This window comes from Nomascus leucogenys, chromosome 8, assembly GCF_006542625.1.
Source record: "Nomascus leucogenys isolate Asia chromosome 8, Asia_NLE_v1, whole genome shotgun sequence".
Classification (NCBI taxonomy): Eukaryota; Metazoa; Chordata; class Mammalia; order Primates; family Hylobatidae; genus Nomascus; species Nomascus leucogenys.
The window spans coordinates 9,311,877-9,337,239 of record NC_044388.1 but is presented as its reverse complement, the minus strand read 5'-3'; the positions used below and the strand labels follow the sequence as shown (position 1 = coordinate 9,337,239).

The 25,363-nt window shown below is 37.1% G+C and overlaps 1 protein-coding gene across 3 annotated transcripts in view; it reads left to right on the top strand.

The window, feature by feature from the left end:
* The window catches only part of RASA2 (RAS p21 protein activator 2), a 128,697-nt gene that overhangs the window by 7,399 nt on the left and 95,935 nt on the right, over nucleotides 1–25,363 (top strand). For all 3 annotated transcript variants that reach the window (XM_030816723.1, XM_030816722.1, XM_030816724.1), the window contains exons 2-3: nucleotides 17,780–17,897; nucleotides 21,926–22,029. In XM_030816723.1, coding sequence (XP_030672583.1) covers nucleotides 17,780–17,897; nucleotides 21,926–22,029 — 222 coding nt within the window. The remainder of the gene's footprint in view (nucleotides 1–17,779; nucleotides 17,898–21,925; nucleotides 22,030–25,363) is intronic.

Below are 25,363 nucleotides of genomic sequence, written 5' to 3'. Positions count from 1 at the left end.
TCACCCTGTCATCAGGGCACAATCTTGGCTCACTGAAACCTCCGCCTCCCAGGTTCAAGCGATTCTCCTGCTTCAGCCTCCCGAGTAGCTGGGATTATAGGCATGTGCCACCACGCCCAGCTAATTTTTGTATTTTCGGTAGAGACGGGGTTTCACTATGTTGGCCAGGATGGTCTCGATCTCCTGATCTCGTGATCTGCCTGCTTCAGCCTCCCAAAGTGCTGGGATTACAGCCATGAACCACCGCGCCCGGCCCTAGGTTTTAAATTTTAAATTTTTGTAAGGCTTGAAATTAAGTTATAGGATCTCTTCATATTTTTAAGAGCCATTTTTTTTGGTGTGCTATGTGAACTTGTCTATTTCTTTTGTCCTTTTTTTTCTGGTGAGTTATGGTCTTGTTGATTTGTGAGAAAATGCTTTATGCTGTAAGGAAGTTAGCTATTATTTTAAAACCTGTGCAAAGATTAAAAAAATCTGTATACTTTGGCTGATGCCTGAATTTATTCTTAAGTTGATTGTGAGATCCAGTGAGGGCAGTCAGTTGTAAGTTTCATCTACTTACATAATGTCTGATGGTCGAGAAATTGAGAAAGAACTGCTTGAGGAAAGGTAAGCGAAGACTTATAAACAAAAGTTAAAAGACAATAGATTGGGAGAAAATATTTGCAGCGTATCCTTCAGACAAAGGAAATGTGTATTAATTCTTTGCCAGGCACTGTTTTAAAGCACTTTATGCATATTAACTAATCCTTACAGTAACTCTAAAAATACCGTTATTATCCCCATTTTACACATTATGAGGAAACAGATACACAATAGCTAAGCTAAGTAAATTGACCAAGGTTAGATGGCTGGTGAATGGTGGAGCTATCAATCAGACTGGGCAGGTTGGCTCTAGAGTCCATCCTGTTAACTCTTAACCTACTATGCTATTATGCCTCTCTGTTTATTATGTTCAGATTATATAAATAATTCATACAGACTTAAAAACAAGAGGCCATTAGAAAAATAAAGAATACGAATAGGCATCTCACAGGAAAGGAAATACAAATGTCCAGTAAATGTGAAAATATTGGTAAAGTAAAAATTAATCAGGGAAATAAAATTTTAAAACATCATCAATTTACAAAAAAAGGAAAGTTTATCTTAGTCTTTGGTGAGGGTTTAGGGAAATAAGTGTTTTCCTCATTGTTGCTGTGAGTTTAAATTGATAAAGCAATGTTGGAGAGCATTTTGGCTATATATATTAAGAATTTAAATGTCTATACTCCATGCATTTTTACTTCTACCTATTTGCCCTACATCAACAGTTGTACACTTAGAGAAGAGGCATATACAAAGATATTCGATGTTGCCTTGTTGGTAAAACAGAATAATTGGAGACGACTTAAATGTACATCGGTCAGAAAATGGATAATATGTTCATATACATATTCTATAGCAACTAAAAAGAATGTGGTATATCTATGTTATGAAAGGAAAGAACTCCAGGATGTCTTGTTGGGTAAAAACAGCAAGTTGTAGAATAATATGTGTAGTATCCTATGTATTTTTTTAAATCTCAAAACATTTTACTTTTCTGCATGTAGATGGATAAATACATAAAAAGAGGTCTGAACAGTTGTAGAGATAACAGTGATTGCCTCAATGGTGGATAAAGGGAGTTAGCCGGTGCTGGGAAAACTGGCTAGCCATATGTAGAAAGCTGAAACTGGAACCCTTCCTTACACCTTATACAAAAATTAATTCAAGATGGATTAAAGACTTAAATGTTAGACCTAAAACCATAAAAACCCTAGAAGAACACCTAGGCAATACCATTCAGGACATAGGCATGGGCAAGGACTTCATGTCTAAAACACCAAAAGCAATGGCCACAAAAGCCAAAATTGACGAATGGGATCTAATTAAACTAAAGAGCTTCTGCACAGCAAAAGAAACTACCATCAGAGTGAACAGGCAACCTACAGAATGGGAGAAAAGTTTTGCAATCTACTCATCTGACAAAGGGCTAATATCCAGAATCTACAAAAAACTCAAACAAATTTACAAGAAAAAAACCCCATCAAAAAGTGGGCGAAGGATATAAACAGACACTTCTGACAAGAAGACATTTACGCAGTCAACAGACACATGAAAAAATGCTTATCATCACTGGCCATCAGAGAACTGCAAATCAAAACCACAATGAGATACCATCTTACACCAGTTAGAATGGCCATCATTCAAAAGTCAGGAAACAACAGGTGCTGAAAAGGATGTGGAGAAATAGGAACACTTTTACACTGTTGGTGGGACTGTAAACTAGTTCAACTATTGTGGAAGTCAGTGTAGCGATTCCTCAGGGATCTAGAACTAGAAATACCATTTGACCCAGCCATCCCATTACTGGGTATATACCCAAAGGATTATAAATCATGCTGCTATAAAGACACATGCACACATATGTTTATTGCGGCACTATTCACAATAGCAAAGACTTGGAACCAACCCAAATGTCCATCAATGATAGACTGGATTAACAAAATGTGGCACATATATACCATGGAATACTATGCAGCCATAAAAATGGATGAATTCATGTCCTTTGTAGGGACATAGATGAAGCTGGAAACCATCATTCTCAGCAAACTATCGCAAGGACAAAAAAACCAAACACCACATGTTCTCACTCATAGGTGGGAATTGAACAATGAGAACACTTGGACACAGGAAGGGGAACATCACACACCGGGGCCTGTCGTGGGGTGGGGAGAGAGGGGAGGGGGGAGGGATAACATTAGGAGATATACCTAATGTAAATGACGAATTAATGGGTGCAGCACACCAATATGGTACATGTATACATATGTAACAAACCTGCACGTTGTGCACATGTACCCTAGAACTTAAAGTATAATTTAAAAAAGGGGGGAGTTAGCCTTACCTGTAATGGTTTGATTTCCTATAGGGAGTATATTTATATATTATCAAAAGTAATTGTTTATATAAATGAACTTGGTACAGTATTAATCTTAAGCTGTGGCAGTCTCTGTTACTCTACTTTGGAAGACTATCCTATCTGCAAAAACAAGAGTAATCAAATGTTAGGTTTTGTAACATTTTGAGTGCTATAGAAGAAATAAAGTCAACTTTTCTGTTCAGTTTTATTGGTAACTTTTGATATAATTTCAGACTTACAAATTGTAAGAATAGGCTGAGGGGGGTGGATGGCTTGAGCTCAGGAGTTTGAGACCAGCCTGGGCAACATGGCAAAACCCCATTTCTACAAACGAAAAAAAAAAAATGCCAGGCATAGCGGTGTGTCTTTAGCTAGAGCTATTAATACTTGGAATGCTGAGGCCAGAGAATCACTTGAGCCCAGGAAGTTGAGGCTGTGGTGAGCTGAGGTCACACCACTGCACTCCAGCCTGGGTGACAAAGTGAGACCCTGTCTCAAAAAAAAAAAAAAAAAAAAGAATAATACAGCAAATTCTTATATACTTTGCCTGTTTGACTAATTGTTTATGTTAGAAAAACTTTTAAAAATTTAATACATTGTTTCAGAGAAATGTGGTAAAAAGGGTCTGAAAAATTTTGATCCTTTAAAATATGACATTTGTGTGAGTGGTACAGAATTTTAGTTTGGAATTTTACAGTTTTATATAAAATATTCTTGGTAGATGGGGTGAACTAATGTTATATTGAGTATTTACTGGTTTCCAGATGTTGTGTTAGGATACTTTGCAAAATATTTCATGTATTCCAATTTCATGAAGAAGATCGTTATTCCTATTTTAGAGAAGAAGCAACAGACAGAGGTTATTTGCTCAGGACTGTAAGGGAGCAGAGCCGAGTTTTCAGAAAGTCTTTATGTTACCAAAGCCCACATCCCTTTCTCTACAAAGCTGCCTGTCAGATGATATATTGGAAGGAATTGATGAGTACATTTATATTGTCAAGAAGTTGATAACTACTCCTAAATTGGCTATGGCCCAATGTAATGGATATTCAATAAAATTATGATGTTTGAATGCTATAAGAATTTATCTTCTGGCCTGTTTTGGGGGTTCATGAATGTAATTATTTTAGCTGCCTAACTGCTTATGTGGGTTTGTATGTACTTTTGAGTGGTTCTTGAATATGTGTACACACATACATACATACACACACACAGGTATACACATACACACTTTTATATGCTCATGGGTGTAACTTCTTTATGAGTCTAGGTGTCTTTTTTTGGGGGGGGGGGCGGCCAAGATCAATATGAATCCTATTTTGGCTCGCTGGATGCTGTCACCAGAAATAACAGCCATATCCCATATATAGCCTGTCCATGTAGCCCTGAATTCTGCCAGCACCTGGCTTTTTGCCTTCCTTTTGTTTGCCATACCAGGCTGTCTTGGTCACCTTAGTAGCCTTGCTAAGCTTCTTGTAGCTATAGGTACCATTGGCTTAGCCCAGAAGAGATTCCTGCCATATGTACTTCAGAGTTTGGTTTGCCACTTGAGGAAGGGGTCTGTAGGGAGCTTGTAGATCAGCACACGTTCAAAACTGAAACCGGAAGTGGGCAAGGCAAACCACAGGAAGATCCTGCCCGCAACTTGGTGACGTATCTATATAACCCATAGACACTTCCTGGCAATACCTTGTGAAACTTGCCTTTTCGTGTATAGTAGTTTCCTAACTTCTTGTTCTAGACTAAGCTTCAGTCAGAAGTGATTAATATGATAGCAACGTAGATAACTGTATGATAATTATTGTGCACATGACTTCCATGCAGCAACTAACCCCTGATTATGTTCTGTAGACTTTACCACTGAGGAGTTGCAGTGGTATTTATGCGTTTACTTTGACTTTATCTTGTCAGCCATTGTCTTACTTATGTGTAATTGTACTTATATATAGTTCAGGTTTTATATCCACAAAAACCCTTATGATATATTACCACTACATAGGATTGTCTTACTTATGTGGAATTGTACTTATATATAGTTCAGGTTTTATAGCCACACACACACAAAAAAAAACAGTTCTTTGCTTCACTGAGTCTCGGCTAGCCACCCAAACTGTGTCATATTCCTAGAGTCCTGTGCCCACTCAAGTGTTTGCTCACTGGTACTACCTCATTTTATCATAGTGCCTTGTCCTTAGGCAGAACCAGATTTCTGGTAGGAGTTATTTAATGTGTTGATTTTTTTTTTTTTTTTTTTTTTTTTGAGATGGAGTCTCCCTCTGTCACCAGGCTGGAGTGCAGTGGCGCGATCTCAGCTCACTGCAACCTCCGCCTCCCAGGTTCAACAATTCTCCTACCTCAGCTTCCCAAATAGCTGGGACTACAGGTGTGCGCCACCACACTCAGCTAATTTTTGTGTTTTTAATAGAGGCGGCATTTCGCCATGTTAGCCAGGATGGTCTCGATCTCCTGACCCGCCCACCTTGGCCTCCCAAAGTGCTGGGATTACAGGCATGAGCCACCGCGCACGGCCAATGTGTTAATTTTTTTAAAGATTACCAATCGAGTGGGATTATAGAATCTTGGATTATTTTACAGATACAAGTCATTTGCCAGGAGTGAGGAAAATTGCTTGACAACTGAGTTATCTCACCATGTTAATTTATGCATTGGAAAACTCTGCTTACTGGTAGATATTCCAGCAGTCACCATATGCCTATTGGTACCATTTCTCATTCTCTGTCTGATTAATATCACAAATGTGTAACTTTCCAGTGGTGTTTTCAAGATGACAATTAAGGAGCCACTAAGGAAGGAAATAACAGCTACATAACTTTTCTCTTTTCAGTAGTTCTTGACACTCCCCCCTCCTTTTTTTATTTTTGTTTTTTTCATACACTGCAGCAATCTGATGTACTCTGAAGGGGGTAAATTTGAGACTCTTTGGAAGGTCGTGTGATAAAGACAGTTCTTCTCTTCCTTTCTCCCTTCAGAACTGTTAAAGATAAATCAATGGGAGTGTTTTTTTCTTGTGTAAGATTTATTATATACAAAATATTTTTTAAGTGTGTGAAAACTGATTGAATGGTAAAGGCTAAGGTAGCATGTTTAAAGCATGGTTTTCTGCTGCTTTTCTACTAATCACTTAACTTCTCTGAGCCTCAGCTTCCTTGTCTACGAATTAGGAATAGTAGTTTTACTAATCATATAGCATGGTTGTGAAAAGGTTAAATGACTTGGTATACTGCCTGGCATTTTGTGCTCAGTTAAGTGTTGGTTCTAACACGAGCAGTAGTGATACCCATAAAGTATCTTTTCATAGTTTTCTTAATGGATAACTTATTTGATAGAAATGTACTGGAGTATTTGTACCTACATGTATATCCAGTTCTTGTAGTGTTCATCAGGTTAAACTGGCAATAAGTAGTACTACCGTAAAACATTAGAAATCAGTGTTATTCTGTGCTTTTTAAATTTCAAGTGTTGTCTCTCAGATTTTATGTTTTTATTTTTTATTTTTTTTGTCTCTCAGATTTTAGAGCTATGGAGAACCTAGAAGATTAACTGGCTAAGGAGTTGCAAACTCAAATATACACAGACCAGGTATAATGCAGTAAAGCCCAGCAGAGATTATTATGGTTTAGTAAGATACACCTGTCTGCAGTTTCCACTCAAAATCATTTTGCCAGATTTTGATTATTAAAGAGAAACCAGAAATTAAAATTTATTTATTGTTAGCTCTCAGTTTCTAGATGGTCACAAATTATTTTTTAAATTTGGTGCAGGCCAAACAAATCTCTGGCTAGCCAACCCCAGATTTGTATCCTCATTTTAGAGATGTGGAGCTTGAGGTATAAAGGTTGGACGTGTTTCCATGTATTTCCTATAATAGAAATGCATTGATTTTGTAACAAAGGACTCATTTTAAAAAATGACCTCCTCTGTTATACCCAGTTCTTATATTACAGGTTATTTTTGGCAGGAGCTAATGGCTTGGATGAAGGGAATTTGTATATAGATGCTAATTTTTAAGAATGTCTAGCCAAGAAAGGGCACTAATAGTTACTATCCATTGGATATTTACTCTGTCGTAGGCATTGTGCCAAGCGCTTTGCCTTAGTTAATGCTCACAACAATCCTGAAGCATTATAGTTACCTCTTTTTACATAAGAGGTTGAGAGTAAGGACATACGGATAGTTAAATGCAAAGTTCATTTTGAAACGCAGATGTCTGCCTCTGTAATGCATTCATTTAACTTGCTATACTATACTAGTATGTATATGTTTTTATAATTATGCATACCTTTTATCATATTACAAAAATTGAAGTTAAACTTCAGAAGAAAATTTCAAAGACCTTATGATATATTACCATTATATAGGATTGTCTTATTTATGTGTAAGTAGATTGGCACAACAGCATTTTAATTTTACTCTAAACTAGTCAATACCAGAGACTATATCATATTTTTACATGTGCATTAGATTCATTCTTTCTCTTTCTTTTTTTGTTGTTGTTGTTGTGAATGCAAATGACAAAATGTGCATATTTTATATCTTTTCATCACCTGAAGTTCTACTGTTCTGTTGAGGTTGATATTTCTATTACTGGTTGAGCATTCCAAATCTCAAAGTCCAAAATCCCAAATGCTCCAGGATGCAAAACTGAGCACCAACGTGATTCTCAAAGGAAATACTCATTGGAGCATTTCAGATTTTCAGATTTGGGATGCACAACTGGTAAGTATATACAATGCAAAATTTCAAAATGTAAAAACATTTGAAATCTGAAATACTTCTGGTCCTAAGCATTTCGGATAAGGGATATTCGATCTGTATTAAAACATTATATCCTGAGTCATTCAAGCCAGTTAATGCCAAATTCTGTGGATTCTGTCTCCATAGTATCTCTTCTATTTTTTCTTTCCTCCCATCTCCCTTTGTTACCTTAATGTAGGCTCTTCAGTCTATCAGAGTACTTTTCCTGAAGTATGAACCACACAGAAACTTTTAGCGACCCTTGTTGCCTACTGAATAAAGTTAAACCTTAGCTTGGCATTTAGGTTCTCTGTTTGATACTACCTGTCCTTTATAATCTTTTTCCCTCTCATTCCCCTTTCATCTCTCTTTATGCTTTAGTCAGTTTATACTATTCACTGCCTCCTGGATGGTGCTCTTCTTGTTGCCCCCCTCCAGAACTTGTTCATGTTATGCCTTCCTCCTGGAATGTTATCCTCCGATCCCCAATTTCTGTATTTTGAAAATATATATCATTCAGAAGAGTTATTGTGAAGATTAAGTAAAATAATATATATGAAGTCAATGAAAAATCTGTGTGTAATACATGTATTAATTTATTCAGTAAGTGGTAGCTATTACTATGATTTGGCTTTCTCTCACCCCAAATAATCCTTAACTTTGGATCATCTTGTCCAGGACCCTGGCCCTTTGCAGTTTTTCTAGGGGATTAATCCCACTGGGACCCATGTTGGCTCCTACCTTTGTACTTCAGGTAACCTTTGAAGTAGACCTGGACCTACTACATCTCTTTCAGATAGGAATAGTTTCTCAGCACTGCTGTATTCAGAAAGACCTTAAGAGTTGAATGGAAAGACTCTAGGCTTTGGAGTTTGATTTATGCCAAATAACCTTACCAGCTATGTAACTGAATTTTTTTTTTCTTAATTTATGAAAGGGAATAGTAATGCTTATCTCACAGGGTTGTTGTACCGATCAAATGAAACATTTGAGAAAATATTTAATGCTGTCTTGGAGCATCTAACTACTTAGTAAATCTTTATCTTCTTTTCTGTCTTATCCCTGTAGTGTCCTCCCCTAGGACATAAAGAAACATACATGCAAACCTTCAGGTATAAATGCATGCACATAATCCTCAAACATCCACATAGGCACATATGTACATACTCACATACATGAACAGAAGCATATACACCAGAATCTCTACCTTTGATAGTAGCCTGATATTGGAATTTTTGTCCTAGATAAAATTTATATGGTAGGATTTGAATTAACTGTCTGATGACTGTTACATGGAATCATTGATCTTGTACATAGAGAGTTAGCTGTTTTTCCATTTCTGTTAATCTTAACAGTTTTGATTTGATGGTGTTTATCTTCGCGCTTTAAACTATTTACTTTTTAACAATGTCTAAAAGCTGCTGTTTTATACAGTTACATGTCTCTCCTCTTTTTTCAGGTATTTATGCAGAAGTTACTTTCTCAATGAAGCCTTCCTTGAGTTACCTCATTTCTTGTGGTGCCCATACTTATTAGTATTAGGCCATACATTTTTACTTATGTATCTTATTTGTTGTCGATCTCTCCATGTGTGTTAGCCTAATAAGGACACAGACTTTTTGTCTGTTTTGCTCACTGTCATATCCTAGCAGCTTAGTAGGTACTCAGTAAGTATTTGAATGTATGAACTTCAGCACTGGTTTATTTTCAAAACGTCTCTGTATTAATACAATAAAGATTCTTTAAGTGCTCTTGGTAACTGTATACAGGAGACTTTTTAAAAAATCTTTGGAGCAGTTGACATAAATCAACTTAAATGAAATGGAAAAAAGAAGCTTACATACAGTTTTATGGTTTGTGATGTGGTATTGGAACCTTTTTTTTGCCCATGCCAAAGTTATATACATACATATTGGTACTTATTCAGCAGCTGTTTCATTATATATTATATGCTAAGGATGGTGCTAAGAATTGGTCCCTTTTCTCAAGAAGTTTATAGTTTAGTGAAGAGACAACCAAACTGCCTTTGCTTGGTTGTGTCTCATCTTTACCACCTGAAAACATTAGAGAGCCCTGAGGCTCAGTCTTCAAATTTCTTTTCTATATTTGCTCCCATTGTGATTTTGTATTGTCTCTTGGTTTTGTAAATTTTATGTACTTACTGATGATTCTCAAATTTTATCTCTATCCAGGACCCTTTGTCCTTGGACAGATTGTCTGCATTTGGATGTATAAGGCCTCTCAGATTTAATATTCAATACAGTCTCTTGAATGTGGTCCCAACAAGAGGCTGTGTCCCTAGAAATAGCATCTGTATTCATCCAGCTGCTCAGACTAAAACTCTTGAAAGTCATTCTTGACTACTCTATTTCTCACACCCTACAGTAAATCCTGTTGGCTCCATCTTCAAAATACATGCCCAAATGACCCATTCTCTCCAGACCTGTGTCTGCTCTGTGCCTCCCCTGACCTGCAAGTTTTCGCTCATCGAGATTACTACAGTAGCCTCCTATCTAGTCACCTGCTTCTACCTTTCCCCTCTGCATTGATTTTAAAACAAAAAATCTTGCCATTTTTATGCTCAAAATCCTTCAAAACCTTACCATCTCACACACAAAAAAAGTCTAAGACTTTCCAGTGCCTGTAAGACCTTATTTAACCTGCCTCCTCCCATACCCTTACTCCATCTCTTACTATCTCCTCCTTCTCCCCACTTCGCTTATTGCTTTATAGCCATACTGCCCTCCTTGCTACTCCTCCAGTGTGCCAAACTATCCTGTCTCAGGGCCTTTGCACATTTTATTCTTTCTGCCTGTGCATCTCCTTCCCCAGATACCTGTATGGCTTATACCCTCAATGACTTCCTTCAGGTATCTGCTTAAATATTTTAATTGAAAGGCCTTCCCTGCTTCCCTATATAAAATAACATTGACTTCCTGCCTGTCTCTACCCTCTGGGCCTGCCATTCCCTAACTCTCTTAACTTGCTTTGTTTTCTTGAATAGCCATACATATTTATTTATTCCATGGCAATAAGTACTATATGCTTATTTAAGAGTTTGTGGTATTTGTTGTCCCTGTATATATTGTACAACAGTTTCGTAGGGGCAGAGACCTTTTTTTATTCACTGTTATATCCCCAGCACTTAGAACAGTGCCTCGTGTGTTTAGGCACTTAGTAAATATTTGTTGAATGAAATGCAACAAGTACAAAACAATATGATCACTGTAGTAGAGATGCAAGGTACAGTAGAAACACATGGGAAAGAGTGACATGACTGCCTAGGAATTGAGGAAGGCTTTACAAAGATGCCCTTAAGCAGAGCTCTTTGGAGAGAAAAACAGGTAGGGCATTTCATACAAAGAAAATAGCATTGTGGATACACAGAGGAATGAGAGAACAGTGTGTTCAAGGAACTAAAAGTATAGTACTGCTACAGCATAATTTGTGGGGGTAAAGATGAACTAGATGAGGCTGAACATGTAGTAGATAGCACCTGCTCATGGAGGGATGGAGGGTTTTTGTGCCAGACTAAGGAATTTTAGATTTTGTCCTGCCAAGTGGACAGTGGTAGATAGGGTGAGCCATTGAAGACTTCTGAGCAAGGGATGTTTTATTTATATTTATTAATACGTGTCTCTGTGTGTGTGTGTGTGTGTGTGTGTGTGTGTGTGTGTATTAAAAAGGTAACTAGCAACAATGTGAAGGTTGAGTATCAAAGCTAAACACAGCATTTTATTTAAGATATGTATGATTTAGAAAAATATGATGTAGAAAAACAATTACTATCACATGTGGGCAAGAGGATATTTCATTTTATGTTTGGACAAAATCATGGATGTATAGTGGGAAAATGTTCTTGGCATACTTGCAGTACATTTGTGAAAGATAAGAAATGCACAATGGAAGATTATTCTGTTTGTCTTTGAAAATCCACCCTTTAAGAAAGAAGACTTTAAAAAATTAGTTAACAGTTATGTTGTAAGTCATAATGTACACTAGAAAAGTGCTTAAGGAGTACCAGTTATGAATCAACAAGAAAAGATGTTACAGAATAAAATAAATTGTGCTTAAATGTCAACCTCCTTTCTTCATAGAGGAACAGTTGGTTGTCATTGATATACCTCCTGATCTTGATTTATTGTTGAAGGAAATAGTGACAGTTGTACATACAATCAAAAATCTATACTCTTTGCTGTGGGAACAATGTATCTGCCTTGTAGGACAAATGTCTGCTTTTGCATATCGCAGGACTCCGCATGCACAGAATTTTTGAAATGAGGGATGAACTATAAAAACATTTCTTCCTTTCATTCAAATGCAAGTAAAAACCATTTTTATTATTTCAGCTGGCTTGCTTGTGTCATATCTTAGCAATATATTGAATTTCTTGAATATTTTCTTATTAATTTAGGGTCAAACTATGATTTGTGAATTTAAGGACAAAATAGAAGCACCCAAAATGGTACACATGATTTGAATGTTAAGAATTTGGATTTGGCACTCCCAGCCAGGCATGGTAGCTCACGCCTATAATCCCAGCACTTTGGAAGGCCAAGACAGGCAGATCTCTTGAACCCAGGAGTTCAAGACCAGCCTGGGCAACATGGCAAAACCCTGTCTCTCCATAAAATACAAAGCAAATTAGTCAGGCATGGTGGTGTGTGTCTGTAGTGCCAGCTACTCGGGAGGCTGAGGTGACAGAATCACGTGAGTCCAGGAAGGCAGGGCTGCAGTGAGCCATGATTGTGCCACTGAACTCCAGCCTGGGTGACAGAGCAAGACCCTGTCTCAAAAAAAAAAAAAAAAAAAAAAAGAATTTGGCATTCCAAATTCATGAAAATATGAATACTGTATTATTGAATATGTTTTTAAAATTTTATTCAAATGCTACAGAAGATGAAGAAATATTTTGTGAAGGTAGAGACAACTATATATAGAGTTAAGATCCATTTCCCAAGTTAAAGGATTCCCTTTTTAAGTGTGCCGCTATTCAACTCACTTTCTGATGGAACAATGAAAATAATTTTCAGTGAAAAATTGCTTTGTAATTTCTGAGTCCGTGTTTGATCCAGATAGCCACGTGTAGCTGGTGGATTTACCCAACCATGATGACCAGTAACTGAAGGTGGGATTTTCTAATTTGTTGGAAACAAAGGTTAGAAAAGAATTGAGATTAGGTGACAGCATCAACTCTAGTTAGTTTAAGCAGAAAGAGATTTAATAAAAAAATTTTAAGTGGCTTATAGAATTGTTGACAAGACTGAAGAAACAGACTCTAGATCTAGAAAAAGCCACATTGCATCTAGGCCACCAAGAGGGTTATTGCCTCTTTTAGGATCAGAAAGGCTTTTGCAGAATTGTGAAACTGTAGCTTTTAGATGCGTGTCTTAGAACCTTGCCATAGAACCTTGCCAATAGTAGTAGACTATGCCATGATCAGGAGTCTACTACTATTAGGAAATAGCCATTAGCAAGCAGCCACCTTCATCAGTAAGCCCTTGTCGTTGCTGGCCCTAGAGCCAAGCTCGCCTACCACAACCTGTACTGCAGAATGGATGCCTTGTACCTTTCTTAATATTCATGAAATCTGTGACTGGATACTAGGACTTCTACAAATACTGCTGCAGGACATGAACATCTCCATGACAATGTTTGCTAGTAAAGCAGCCCAAACTCAACCTCCCTTCTCTTCTGTCCTTAAAATTTCTAGTGAGTGCATCTGATTGGTGGAACTTAAATCACATTTACAACTCTAGCCACAAGAGAGACTGGGAAATGTATTTTTTAACTTTCTCTTCTCTGCAGCACAGGAAGACATACACTGAAGGAGGTTGAAATGGATGTTAAACAGTAATCTACCATATTTACTGCAGGTTTAGAACCTGATTCTTCTTAAGGTTGGCTGTCATTAAACGGGCTATAGATAAGTTGAAAAAGTTTGTAAATAATACCATCAAACAGTGTTGAGAAACTCATTTGTTTCTTTGTATGTTTTCATTGTTTTATAATGACAACATTAAAAAAAAAACTAGAATTTGTCCTTTACCTTTATGATGAATTAAGTGGTCTGTGGATACCAAAACTTTCCTCACATTTAAAATGTGGTTAGTGGATAAAAAGCCCAAAAGAGGGAGTATAAGAAAAACCCTCATAAAAGGTTACCTGAGCTGAGGAAAGGTTAGTGTTGTCAAATAATGAAGAGTGGTTAAATAAGGTGGGATTGAAAAGCAGTGATATGATTTGGGCACTTAATATTAGTGGTTTTTTGGTTTGGTTTTTTTTTTTTCTTTCTTTACTATTGAGACAGGGTCTTGCTCTTTTGTCCCAGGCTGGAGTGCAGTGGCACAGTCTCGGCTCAATGCAACTCCCATCCCCTGGACTCAAGCCATCCTCACACCTCAGCCTCCCAAGTAGCTGGGACCACAGGCATGCACCACCACGCCTGGCTAATTTTTTGTATTTTTAGTAGAGATGAGGTCTCACCATGTTGCCAAGGCTGGTTTCGAAATCCTGTGCTCAAGCAGTTTGCCCACCTTGGCCTCCCAAAGGAGGTTGGGATTATAGGCATGACCACTGCACCCAGCCTGTTAGTGTTCTTCAAGGTTCTAAACAAGAAGTAGAGAAGTAGGCAAGTTGCAGGTTTAGGCTGTGAGTTGAAGGGAACACTTGAAAGCAGATTATAGAATAAGTTTTCAAGAAATTGGGCAATAGATTTTTTTTTTTTTTGGTCCAAGGCACATGCTCATTTATATACCAGAATTGGCTAGAGTTCATGAGGCCCTGAACAAATATCACACACAAGCAAGTACAATCTTCCAAAGTTCTTCACTTTTGTCTTTTTGTGTAGCTTGATATAAAGTGTGGCTCTTAACATATTCTCTTTATGCTTAGAGATATAATAGGTACAACATTACTCTTATTATATCTGTAACCATTACTTCCTTTTTGATTATGTTGTTTATAAAGTGCCAATTAATCACTACTATAGTTTGGAGTTACAGTAGCTGACTTAACATATTTGTACAATTGATTGTTGAGCCGGGCATTGATTAGATGAATTAACTTTCAGCAAAGTTTATTTGAACTTCAGTCAGTGGTGGATATTTAAGAAGTACAGATTATGATAACTGCTTTTATAGGAAAGGATGCTTGGTACATTTTTTCATATTACATAGAACTTATGTTTTTATTTATTCTAGATAAATATCTGATAATGTCAGGTTCGTTGGATTCTTCAAAATAACCTCATTGTCTCTCTCTTAAAAGGGAGAGGGAAGTAGAATATGTGTAAATTTGTATAATATTGTTTTCTCAAAACTGCACTTATGTGAATGAAACAGAAACACGTTCAGGGACAGTTAGTGTTTCAAATTCTCCCAATTAGATATGGAGCATATTTATTATGGAGCATATTTATTAAGTAGAGAATTATTATGATCTAATTCCAAATTTTTTGTATTTTAGGTCCTATATTGTGACCTAGTTGGACTTTCGTTTAAAAAAAAGTCTAAATTATGCAGAAGGGAGATGTCAAAGAAAAAGGAGAGGCTGAAGAACAAGAAGGCTGAAAGTTATGAAAATAGAATTGCTAGACAGTGTCCTGGAGGGAGAAGGGGGAATGGGGTGGAGAGGGCACAGGTAAATGGATGAACTTTGGATGAGAAGAGGAATAACTAGTCTTTGGAGGAAGAGGAAAACAGATGAACAGGTTCAGATATAGATTATTTTTCTTAGGAACCTGGTTTATTTGTAAGGACTAATCCATTTTAGGCAGTTAATTAAATTAATCATTTAAAAGGTGAGATTCCTCGATTCTGACTTGAGATGGACATAAATTTGTTTATTCTGTTTAAGTGGTAACTTTATTTTTTAAAAAAATCTTTCAGTGACAGATTTAATAAGTATCTTACTGGTACTATTCCATTGGTTTTCTTTTTTTAATTTTATAAATAATTTGTTTACTGAGTTTTTTTTTTTATAGGTGCTTCTTAGGTTTCTAATAGACTTCTCTAAAATATATTGGTTTAAATGGCCTTTAAAGTTGATAAGCAGAAAGATACTTGAGTTTATCTAGTCCAAACCTTCATCAGGAAAGCTGTGATTGAGTGATTTGTCTGAAGTCATACAGCCACTTAGTAGCAGAGTAAGAGAGGAATATTGGTTTTATGGTTCTTGGGGCAATGCTGTTTCCCTTATGCCAACTGATTGCATAAGGGAACTAGTGTATTGATTTCAGTGCCCATACTTGTGTATGTCCTTTGAGCTAGAGTATCAAAGGACTTCAAAACTTCAAAACTAGACTTTTTAGGTTATTTAATATTCCTTCAACAAATGTTTCTCAGCTGTCTACTGTATGACAGTCACTGTTTAAGATCTTGAAGATCAACAAGTTCTTGGGCCTCAAGAATGAGGGAACCAAAAAATAAACACTGAATTAAAAATGAACAGAAATTTAGATAATTATCAGTGCTATCAAAGAAACAAAATGGAGAAATAGAATATGGTAGCAGAACTATGTGCTTTAGATAGAATAGTCAAGGAAGATTTCTCTGAGTTAGTGATATTTGAGCTGAGACTGAATGATAAAGGCACTAGCCATTGAAGATCTCTGGGAGTGTAACATTCCAGACAAAAGCCCTAAACTTGAACATGATGTGGCACAGTTGATGAATGAAAAAAAACTAAACACTGACCGGGGTTGGGGGAATGGAAGGAGAAGAGATCAGAGAGACCATTAAGTAGGGCTTTGTAGACTGTAGTATAGAAAGATAATTTTATTCTAAGTGAAATGGTGTGGTATTGGAGGAGGGGAGTGAGTGAGTAACCTAAAGAATATGTTTCAAATATCACACTGCTTGATAGAAAATGGATTGTAGGAGGGCCAAAAGTGGAAGCAGGGGCACCAGTTAGGCAACTCTCATGTTTGTCCAAATAAAAGATTGTGGTGGCTTGGGCTTGGTGATTCTAGTCAAGGCAAAGAGAACTGGTTGGATTTGGGATTTATTTTGGAGGTCTGCTGGATTTGCTAAGAGACTGGGTATGGGAGTTTGGGGAAGTAGTGAGAGGATGGTGAGAGTAAGAGAGAAAAATGGTAGACTGGGGAAAAGGCACATTTCAGGGAAAGAAATCAGATGGTTTTTCTGGGACTTGTTAAATTTGAAATGCCTACTGGATATCCAAGGAGACAGTTGAATAGTCACATCTAGTGTTGAGGAGAGGTTAGACCTGGTGTTGCAGATCTGGGAGGCGTTAGCATTAACACTGTATACTGCAGAGTTGGCAAAGAGAAGGAAGAGAAGGTGGTTTGGAATTGAGGCATTGCATGTTTAGAGGTAGGGAGGGGGAGAAGTCAGCAGAGAGCCAGTGATGTAGGAGAAAAGTCAGAAATACTGTGCTGTGGAAGCCAAGAGAAGAGAGCATTTTTAAAGAGGGATATTAATGTTCTCTTGGGTTAAATCATGCTGCCTGGCCGGGTATGATGAAAACAGAGAAGTGACCGTTGATTTGGCAATGTGGAAGGCATTAGTGTCCTCAGCTAGAGCAGTTTCAGTGTCATGGTGGGGTCAGAAGCTGATTGGAGTGGGTTGAAGTATGAATGGAAGGTGAGAAAGAAGAGACAATGACTAGAGATGATGCTTTTGAGAAGTTTTCTTTTCTTTTCTTTTTGTGTGTTTTTTTAAGTTGAGAAATTCCCATCATCATTTATATGCTGATGGGAATGATCCACTAGAGAGGAAAATTAATGGTGATTCTGGAAAGAAAGATAAATTGTGAAGTAAAGTCCTTGAGGTAGCACTGGTGGAATGGGGTAGAGAGCACAAGTAGAGGGATTGCCCTTTCATAGGAGTGGGGATGCAATTACATAATATAAAAAAGGGACCTCAGGTCACTTTACACACAGCCCCTCTCTTCAGTCTTACCAGTCTCCTTTAGACCAACTTGATCTTTCTCTAATTACTAGTTTTTTTTTTTTTTCTGTGCCACATTAATATGTTCTTTCACATTGAAGTCATCCTATATAAGGCTTAGTATGAAGCAGTTGATGATATTTCATAACAATTTCAAATTTTATGCCAACAGGTGAAGCAAAAAATTTATTGCCATATCTTGGACCCCACAAAATGAGAGATTGTTTCTGTACCATAAATTTGGACCAGGAAGAAGTTTATCGTACCCAAGTTGTGGAAAAATCTTTAAGGTTGGTAGAAAAATTGGTAAATTATAATTTTTACTATATAGATTGGTAAATATTATGCATTTTCCAGATTATGATAATCAAGAAGACAAGATAGAAACAGTGCTTACTTTCATGTGGCTTTTCATGGCCTCAAAACGTATCTTCCTCTTAATTGTTCCTAATTTTATCTTTGTTTTCTGGAGAAAAGTTTTTTCACATGACAGGCTAAATATTGCCTATTCATTTGAACTTTCCTCAAAGTACATCTTCATTTTATTTATCTAAAGAATAAGTTACTTAAAGTTCATACAAGTTGCTTAACTTAGTAGTGCACTATCAGGGAATGAATGCTCAGATAGATGTCTCATCTTTGAAAGTGTAATTGCCCTTTGAGAGTATCATATTAAATTCTAATTCATAAAATTGGAATATACCACTTCTGCACCATAGCAGTGTGAACATAATTCTGGTGCAGAGCTGTGCTGAGAATCTTGTTCAGAGACAAAAGTCAAAATAAGGAGGCCGGGCGTGGTGGCTCACGCTTGTAATCCCAGCACTTTGGAAGGCAGAGGCGGGCAGATCACCTGAGGTCAGAAGTTCGAGACCAGCCTGGGCAACAAGGTGACACCCCTTCTCTACGAAAAATACAAAAATTAGTTGGGCGTGGTGCTGGGTGCCTGTAATCCCAGCTACTTGGGAGGCTGAGGCAGGAGAATCGCTTGAACCCAGGGGGCGGAGGTTGCAGTGAGCCAAGATTATGCCACTGGACTCTAGCCTGGGCAACAAGAGTGAAACTCCATCTCAGAAAACAAAAGCAAAAACAAAAAACATGGTGTGGGGTATTATTGGAATGAGCATGTGGTGGATGAAATATTGAATGCCATGCCTTATCTGAATCATATTTTAGGTCAGTTGTATTTTAGGGATCTGTTTTTTTTGATGCCTTTTTAAAAATATCTTTCTTTTACATTTGCCTTTGAAGTTTCCTTTTATGTCTTTATTTTCATTTTTTATAATTTTAAATATCTATTGAATTCTTCTTAGAAAAGGTATTGTATAAAACTGAAAATACTTTAGTAGCCCAAAAACATTTCAAGTAGTAAACTTGAAATCTTTAGTCTTAATTCTCATATTGTTCTTATTTGGCTTTAGAATGTACTTTAAACATAGTATTTGAATGTGGATGTGATAAAGGAAATTCTGCATTTATAATTGTTTATAAAATAATGCAAAGAGATACATACCTACACATGTCTTGTCTTTCATATCATGTGTTTGACTAATAGTTCTTTTTGCATTGATTTCTATGTTGAAATTAATTAGAAGGCTCTAGTTACTTTGTGAGACCAATTTTTAAAAGTTTAGTTTGGTTACATTTGAAGGGAAAAATATAGTGACAAAAGTTCACCAGGCATTTTAGCAACTAAAAAGCTGAACCAACTGTTTTCTGGACAAGATCAGATATGACTTCTGTAGGAGTGTTTTACTTTATATTTCAGCTTCTCATTTAGTTATGACATCATAAAGATACTGCATTTCGTAGTGATATTTCTAGAGAATCTTTTTGTTCTTTAAACTTTCTCAGGAAAGAGGTACACTTGACAAAAGAAACTATCATTTCAGAGATTCACGTCTTCATAGAAGAATCATAGAATAATAAATATATCAAAATGGCATTCTTAAAATGAACTTATAAAAATAAGCTTTGCAACATGAGGATGGGCAAAGATTTCTTGCTTTGAATGCAAGAAGCACCACTAATTATAAAAGATGAAAATTGGTAAATTAGATTTTATCAAACTTAGAGGCTCCTTTTCTTTAAAAGACACTGTCAAGAAAATTAAATGGCAAGCCACACCTGGGAGAAAGTATTCTGACAAAAGACTTGTATCCAGAATTTATTTAAAAACAAAAACGCTGATAACTCAAAAGAAGACAGATGGCCATTTAAAATATGGGGAGAATACTTAAACAGATATTTCGGAAAAGATATGGCCAAGAGCACATGAAAAGGTATTGGACATTGTTAGTCATCAGAATATCAATTTAAAACCATTTTTGTCACTATAGATTCTAGAACATAATCTGCAGTGATAGAAATCATATCACTGGTTGCCTGTAAGAATATGGTGGGAGTGATTGCAGAGTCACAAGGGAACTTTCTGAGGAGATAAAAATGTTTTATATCTTGATTATAAGGTAGAGATTACATAGGTGTATACATTTATCATGTTACATTCACTAGAATAGCTAAAGACTGTCAGTACCAAGATGTGGAACAACTGGAGCATTGCTGTTAGGAGTGTAAAACAGTACAGCCACTTTGAAAACAGTTTGACAGTTTCTTGTAAATTACACATTCACCTGCCTTTTAACTCAGCAATTGCACTCTCAGTAATCAAAAGCATGTGTCTAGAAAAAGGTTTATATAAGAATGTTCATAGCAGCTTTACTTTTGATAGCCCAAACTAGAAACAACTCAAATAACATCACTAGGAGAATGGATTTGGAATGCAGTGGAATACTATGCAGCAATTAAAACAGTTGAACTACTATATACACAACAACATCGAAAAAATCTCACAGACATTAAGCTGAATGAACAAAGCTGGACATGAGTACATACTATATGATTCTATTTATGTGAGATTTTAGGATAGATCTGTAGTGACTGAAAACACATCACAGGTTGGGGCAGGTATGGTGGGGTAACTGAAGGAGAAGCATAAGAGAACTTTCTGGGGAGATAGCAGTGTCCTGTGTTTTGATTGGGGTGGAAGCTACACAGTTGTATAAATTTATCAGAAGTCATCAACCTCTATACTTTAAATTGGATTTTTATTGTTTGTAACTTATAGCTCAATAAAATTGATTTAAAAATGGTTTGTTTTAATTTTTTAAAAATATTTTTAAGTTGATTTTAAAATTACATATTTTAATTTTTTAAAAATAGCTTATTTTAATTTTTAAAAAAATTTGAAGTAACCTTTCACATAACACTGGCTGTTTTAGATACCATGTATTGTAAATAATACAGCTTTACACATTTCTAAGACAAGGATGGTATGAATGACACTATCCTCACCTCTCAAATGGTCTACCTTAGGCGAGCATGACCCCAGGCAGTTACTGTATCTTCTATCCACAGGACTGCTGAAAAGCTATTTGTTCAGAACTCATACTGGCGACTTAGACCCCCTCAGTGTTCAGCTTGGTTTGTACAGAACTTAGTTGAAATTTAGCATTGAGAATTATTTTGGGGCTTTTTAAATTCTTTTCAATGGCATTTTAGTCCATAATTTCATTAACTTTATTGAAAGTGATATTATTTGACCAGGAGCATTGGCTCGCTCCTGTAATCCCAGTACTTTGGGAGGCTGAGGTGGGTGGATCATGAGGTCAAGAGATTGAGACCATCCTGGCCAACATGGTGAAACCCCATCTCTACTAAAAATACAAAAATTAGCTGGGCGTGGTGGCATGTGCCTGTAGTCCCAGCTACTCTGGAGGCTGAGGCAGGACAATCGCTTGAACCTGGGAGCTGGAGGTTGTGGTGAGCTGAGATCACGCCACTGGACTCCAGCCTGGCAACAGAGCAAGACTCTGTCTCAAAAAAAAAAAAAAGAAGAAGAAAGTGATATTATCATTCTCAGCAAACTATCGCAAGGACAAAAAACCAAACACCGCATGTTCTCACTCATAGGTGAGAATTGAACAATGAGAACACTTGGACACAGGAAGGGGAGCATCACACACCGGGGCCTGTTGTGGGGTGGTGGGAGGGGGGAGGGATAGCATTAGGAGATATACCTAATATAAATGATGAGTTAATGGGTGCAGCACACCAACATGGCACATGTATACATATGTAACAAACCTGCACGTTGTGCACATGTACCTTAGAACTTAAAGTATAATAAAATATGTATATATTAAAAAAAGAAAGTGATATTATTTGAGTATTTATACAATTATTATTGAAAGTGATATTAATTATTGTTTAATTATTTTATATTATTTGAAGTAATGAGCTTTCCTTTTCTTTCTAGCCCATTTTTCAGTGAAGAATTTTACTTCGAGATTCCAAGAACTTTCCAGTATTTGTCTTTCTATGTTTATGATAAGAATGTTTTACAAAGAGATCTCCGTATAGGTATGTACTATTCATAATTATCTTTAATCACAATGTTAATGTTTATATTCATTCGTTCTCTTAGTATAGTGTTGAAAACTGCGGAATAATATATGCTCAACATCTCTGATCTTTTTCTCTAGACTACATGTTGATTTGTGAAATTTTATTTTTAATTTATATGTTCAGCTTATATGACACTTTCTCAGGGAGGCCTTTGCAGCTCCCCTAGTCACTATGTCATATGTTTTTATAATACCTGATGGTTCCCTTTCCATGATACTCATTATGTTTATTCATTAGTTGGCTGTTTCATATCTAGATTCTCTAGTTAAATATGAGTAAAAGGGCAGGGACTTTTTTTTTTTTTTTTTTTGACACCATCTTGCTCTGTCTCCCAGGCTGGACTGCAGTGGTGCGATCTTGGCTCACTGCAACCTCTGCTTCCCAAGTTCAAGCGATTTCTCCTGTCTCAGCCTCCTGAGTAGCTGGGATTACAGGCGCGTGCCACCACGCCTAGCCAATTTTTGTATTTTTAGTAGAAACAGGGTTTCACCATGTTGGCCAGGCTGGTCTTAAACTCCTGGCCTCAGGAGATCCACCTGCCTCGGCCTCCCAGAGTGTTAGGATTACAGGCATGAGCCACCACGCCCGGCCGGGCAGGCACTCTTTCTTATGGAGCACCTTACATTTAGTAAGTGTTGGGTAAGTATTTGTTTAGTGGTTCAAATAATGTTTTTATAGAAAGATTGCAGTTTTGATTCTTCCAAAGAACATCTGTTGTTGAGGTTTTTCTAATAGAAGTAATAATTCACTTTATTTATAAATTTTCTTCCTGTCTGTATTAGTGACTGTATTAGTCCATTCTCACACTGCCATAAAGACATACCTGAGACTTGGTAATTTATAAAGAATATAGGTTTATTCGCTCACAGTTTTTCAGGCTGTACAGGCTTCTGCTTCTGGAAGGCCTCAAGAAACCTACATGAGTGGAAGGCAAAGGGGAAGCAAGCACATCTTCACATGGCTGGCAGGAGAGAGGAGAGTTGGGACGTGCTACACACTTTTACAATAACCAGATCTCATGAGAACTCACTGTCATGAGAACAGCAAGGGGATGTCTGCCCCCATGATTCAGTCACCTTATGCCGGGCCCCTCCTCCAACAGTGGGATTACAGTTTGCCATGATATTTTAGTGGGGACACAGAGTCAAACCGTATCAGTGACCAGTAAATATATTTATCTTTTTTATTTATTTATTTATTTATTTATTTTGTTTGTTTGTTTGTTTTTTTTTTGAGACGGAGTCTCACTCTGTCGCCCAGGCTGGAGTGCAGTGGCGTGATCTCAGCTGACTGCAAGCTCCGCCTCCTGGGTTCACACCATTCTCCTGCCACAGCCTCCCGAATAGCTGGGACTACAGGCGCCCACCACCGCGCCTGACTAATTTTTTTGTATTTTTAGTAGAGACAGGGTTTCACTGTGTTAGCCAGGGTGGTCTTGATCTCCTGACCTCGTGATCTGCCCACCTCGGCCTCCCAAAGTGCTGGGATTACAGGCGTCAGCCACTGTGCCCAGCCAATAAATATATATCTTAAATAATTGTCAGACTAGAGTGTGATATGTGGGCATGAACTAGAACAGAGCTAACTGGCCACATATGTGTCACATTCCTGATCTTTGCACCACTATCTTTGTATTTTAATCATAGGCAGAGGTCTAATTTACATTTATTCTCTTTCTTTTTAGTGTCCTAAATTTCATCTCCATTTCCTTTTTTATTTGAAATATGGTCAAGTCTCCTACAGCTTAAAAAATTAAGCATTATTTGGCCAGGTGCAGTGGCTCATGCCTGTAATCCCAGCACTTTGGGAGGCCGAGGTGGGCAGATCACGAGGTCAGGAGTTCAAGACCAGCCTGGCCCAATGTGGTGAAACCCCGTCTCTACTAAAAATACAAAAATTAGCCTGGAGTGGCGGCACGCACCTGTAGTCCCAGCTACTCAGGAGGCTGAGGCAGAAGAATCGCTTGAATCCAGGAGGCAGAGGTTGCAGTGAGCTGAGGTCGCACCACTGTGCTCCAGCCTCGGCAACAGAGTGAGACACCATCTCAAAAAAAAAAAAAAAAAATTAAGCGTTGTCTTTGTCCTCTTAACTAACTTCTGATGTTTCTCTGTGTTTGATATTGAACTCCTTAACAAATGGTCTGTGTCCGTCCTCTGCTTGCTACTTATTTCTTTTAAAATCTCTATAATCTGGCTTCTATTTTTTTTTTGATAAACCTTTCTTGAAATTTGCCAACATCATTTTAATCAAATAACCTTTAAAACAATATATTTTTCTTAATTATAAAATTATTATATGTTCTTAGTGTCTGGTAGTGATTCTCTACAGAAATAACTACAGTTAATAATTTGGTGTATTTCTTCCATTCTTTATTTCATACATTTGTATTACTACATTTTATTCAGATTTTTTCCTTTTCAATTAATATCATAGTGATCCTTTCCCCATATCATTAATATTTGTCAAAACTATTTGTTATATAATATCCTTTATAGAAAAGTGTTTTATTTTAACCACATCCTTGTTGGTGAACATTTACATTTCCAAATTTTGGGCATCCTCAATGGTGTTGCTATGAACAAATGTCCTTTGGCATAAATTTTTGCGTGTCTCTCTTTCCCCAGCATAAATTCCTAGAAGTGAAAATACTGAGTCAAGGAGTATGAACATTTTTATGATTTCCTCTGTAAATTTCTGTATTGCCCCTCTACCCCACACAGTATCATATTAATATGGACGACAGAAATGTTGTACTACTTTACATTTCCTCAAAGATGTCATGGGCATAACCATTTTACTACCCTCTGGCCATTCTTGCATATTATCATTGAAAAAAATTTGCCAATATGATAGGTGAAAAATAACACATTATTATTTTAATGTGTGTTTTCTGATTTTGAAGGAATTTGAGGAATTTTTTATATGTTTATTGGTATTTACATTTTTCTTTTTTTTTTTTTTTTTTTTTTTTTTTTGAGAAGGAGTCTCGCTCTTTCACCCAGGCTGGAGTGCAGTGGCACGATCTCGGCTCACTGCAGGCTCCGTCCCCCGGGGTTCACGCCATTCTCCTGCCTCAGCCTCCCGCGTAGCTGGGACTACAGGTGCCCGCCACCTCGCCCGGCTAATTTTTTTTTGTATTTTTTAGTAGAGACGGGGTTTCACCATGTTAGCCAGGATGGTCTTGATCTTCTGACCTCGTGATCCGCCCACCTCGGCCTCCCAAAGTGCTGGGATTACAGGCGTGAGCCACCGCGCCTGGCCGGTATTTACATTTTTCTTCTGTGAATTG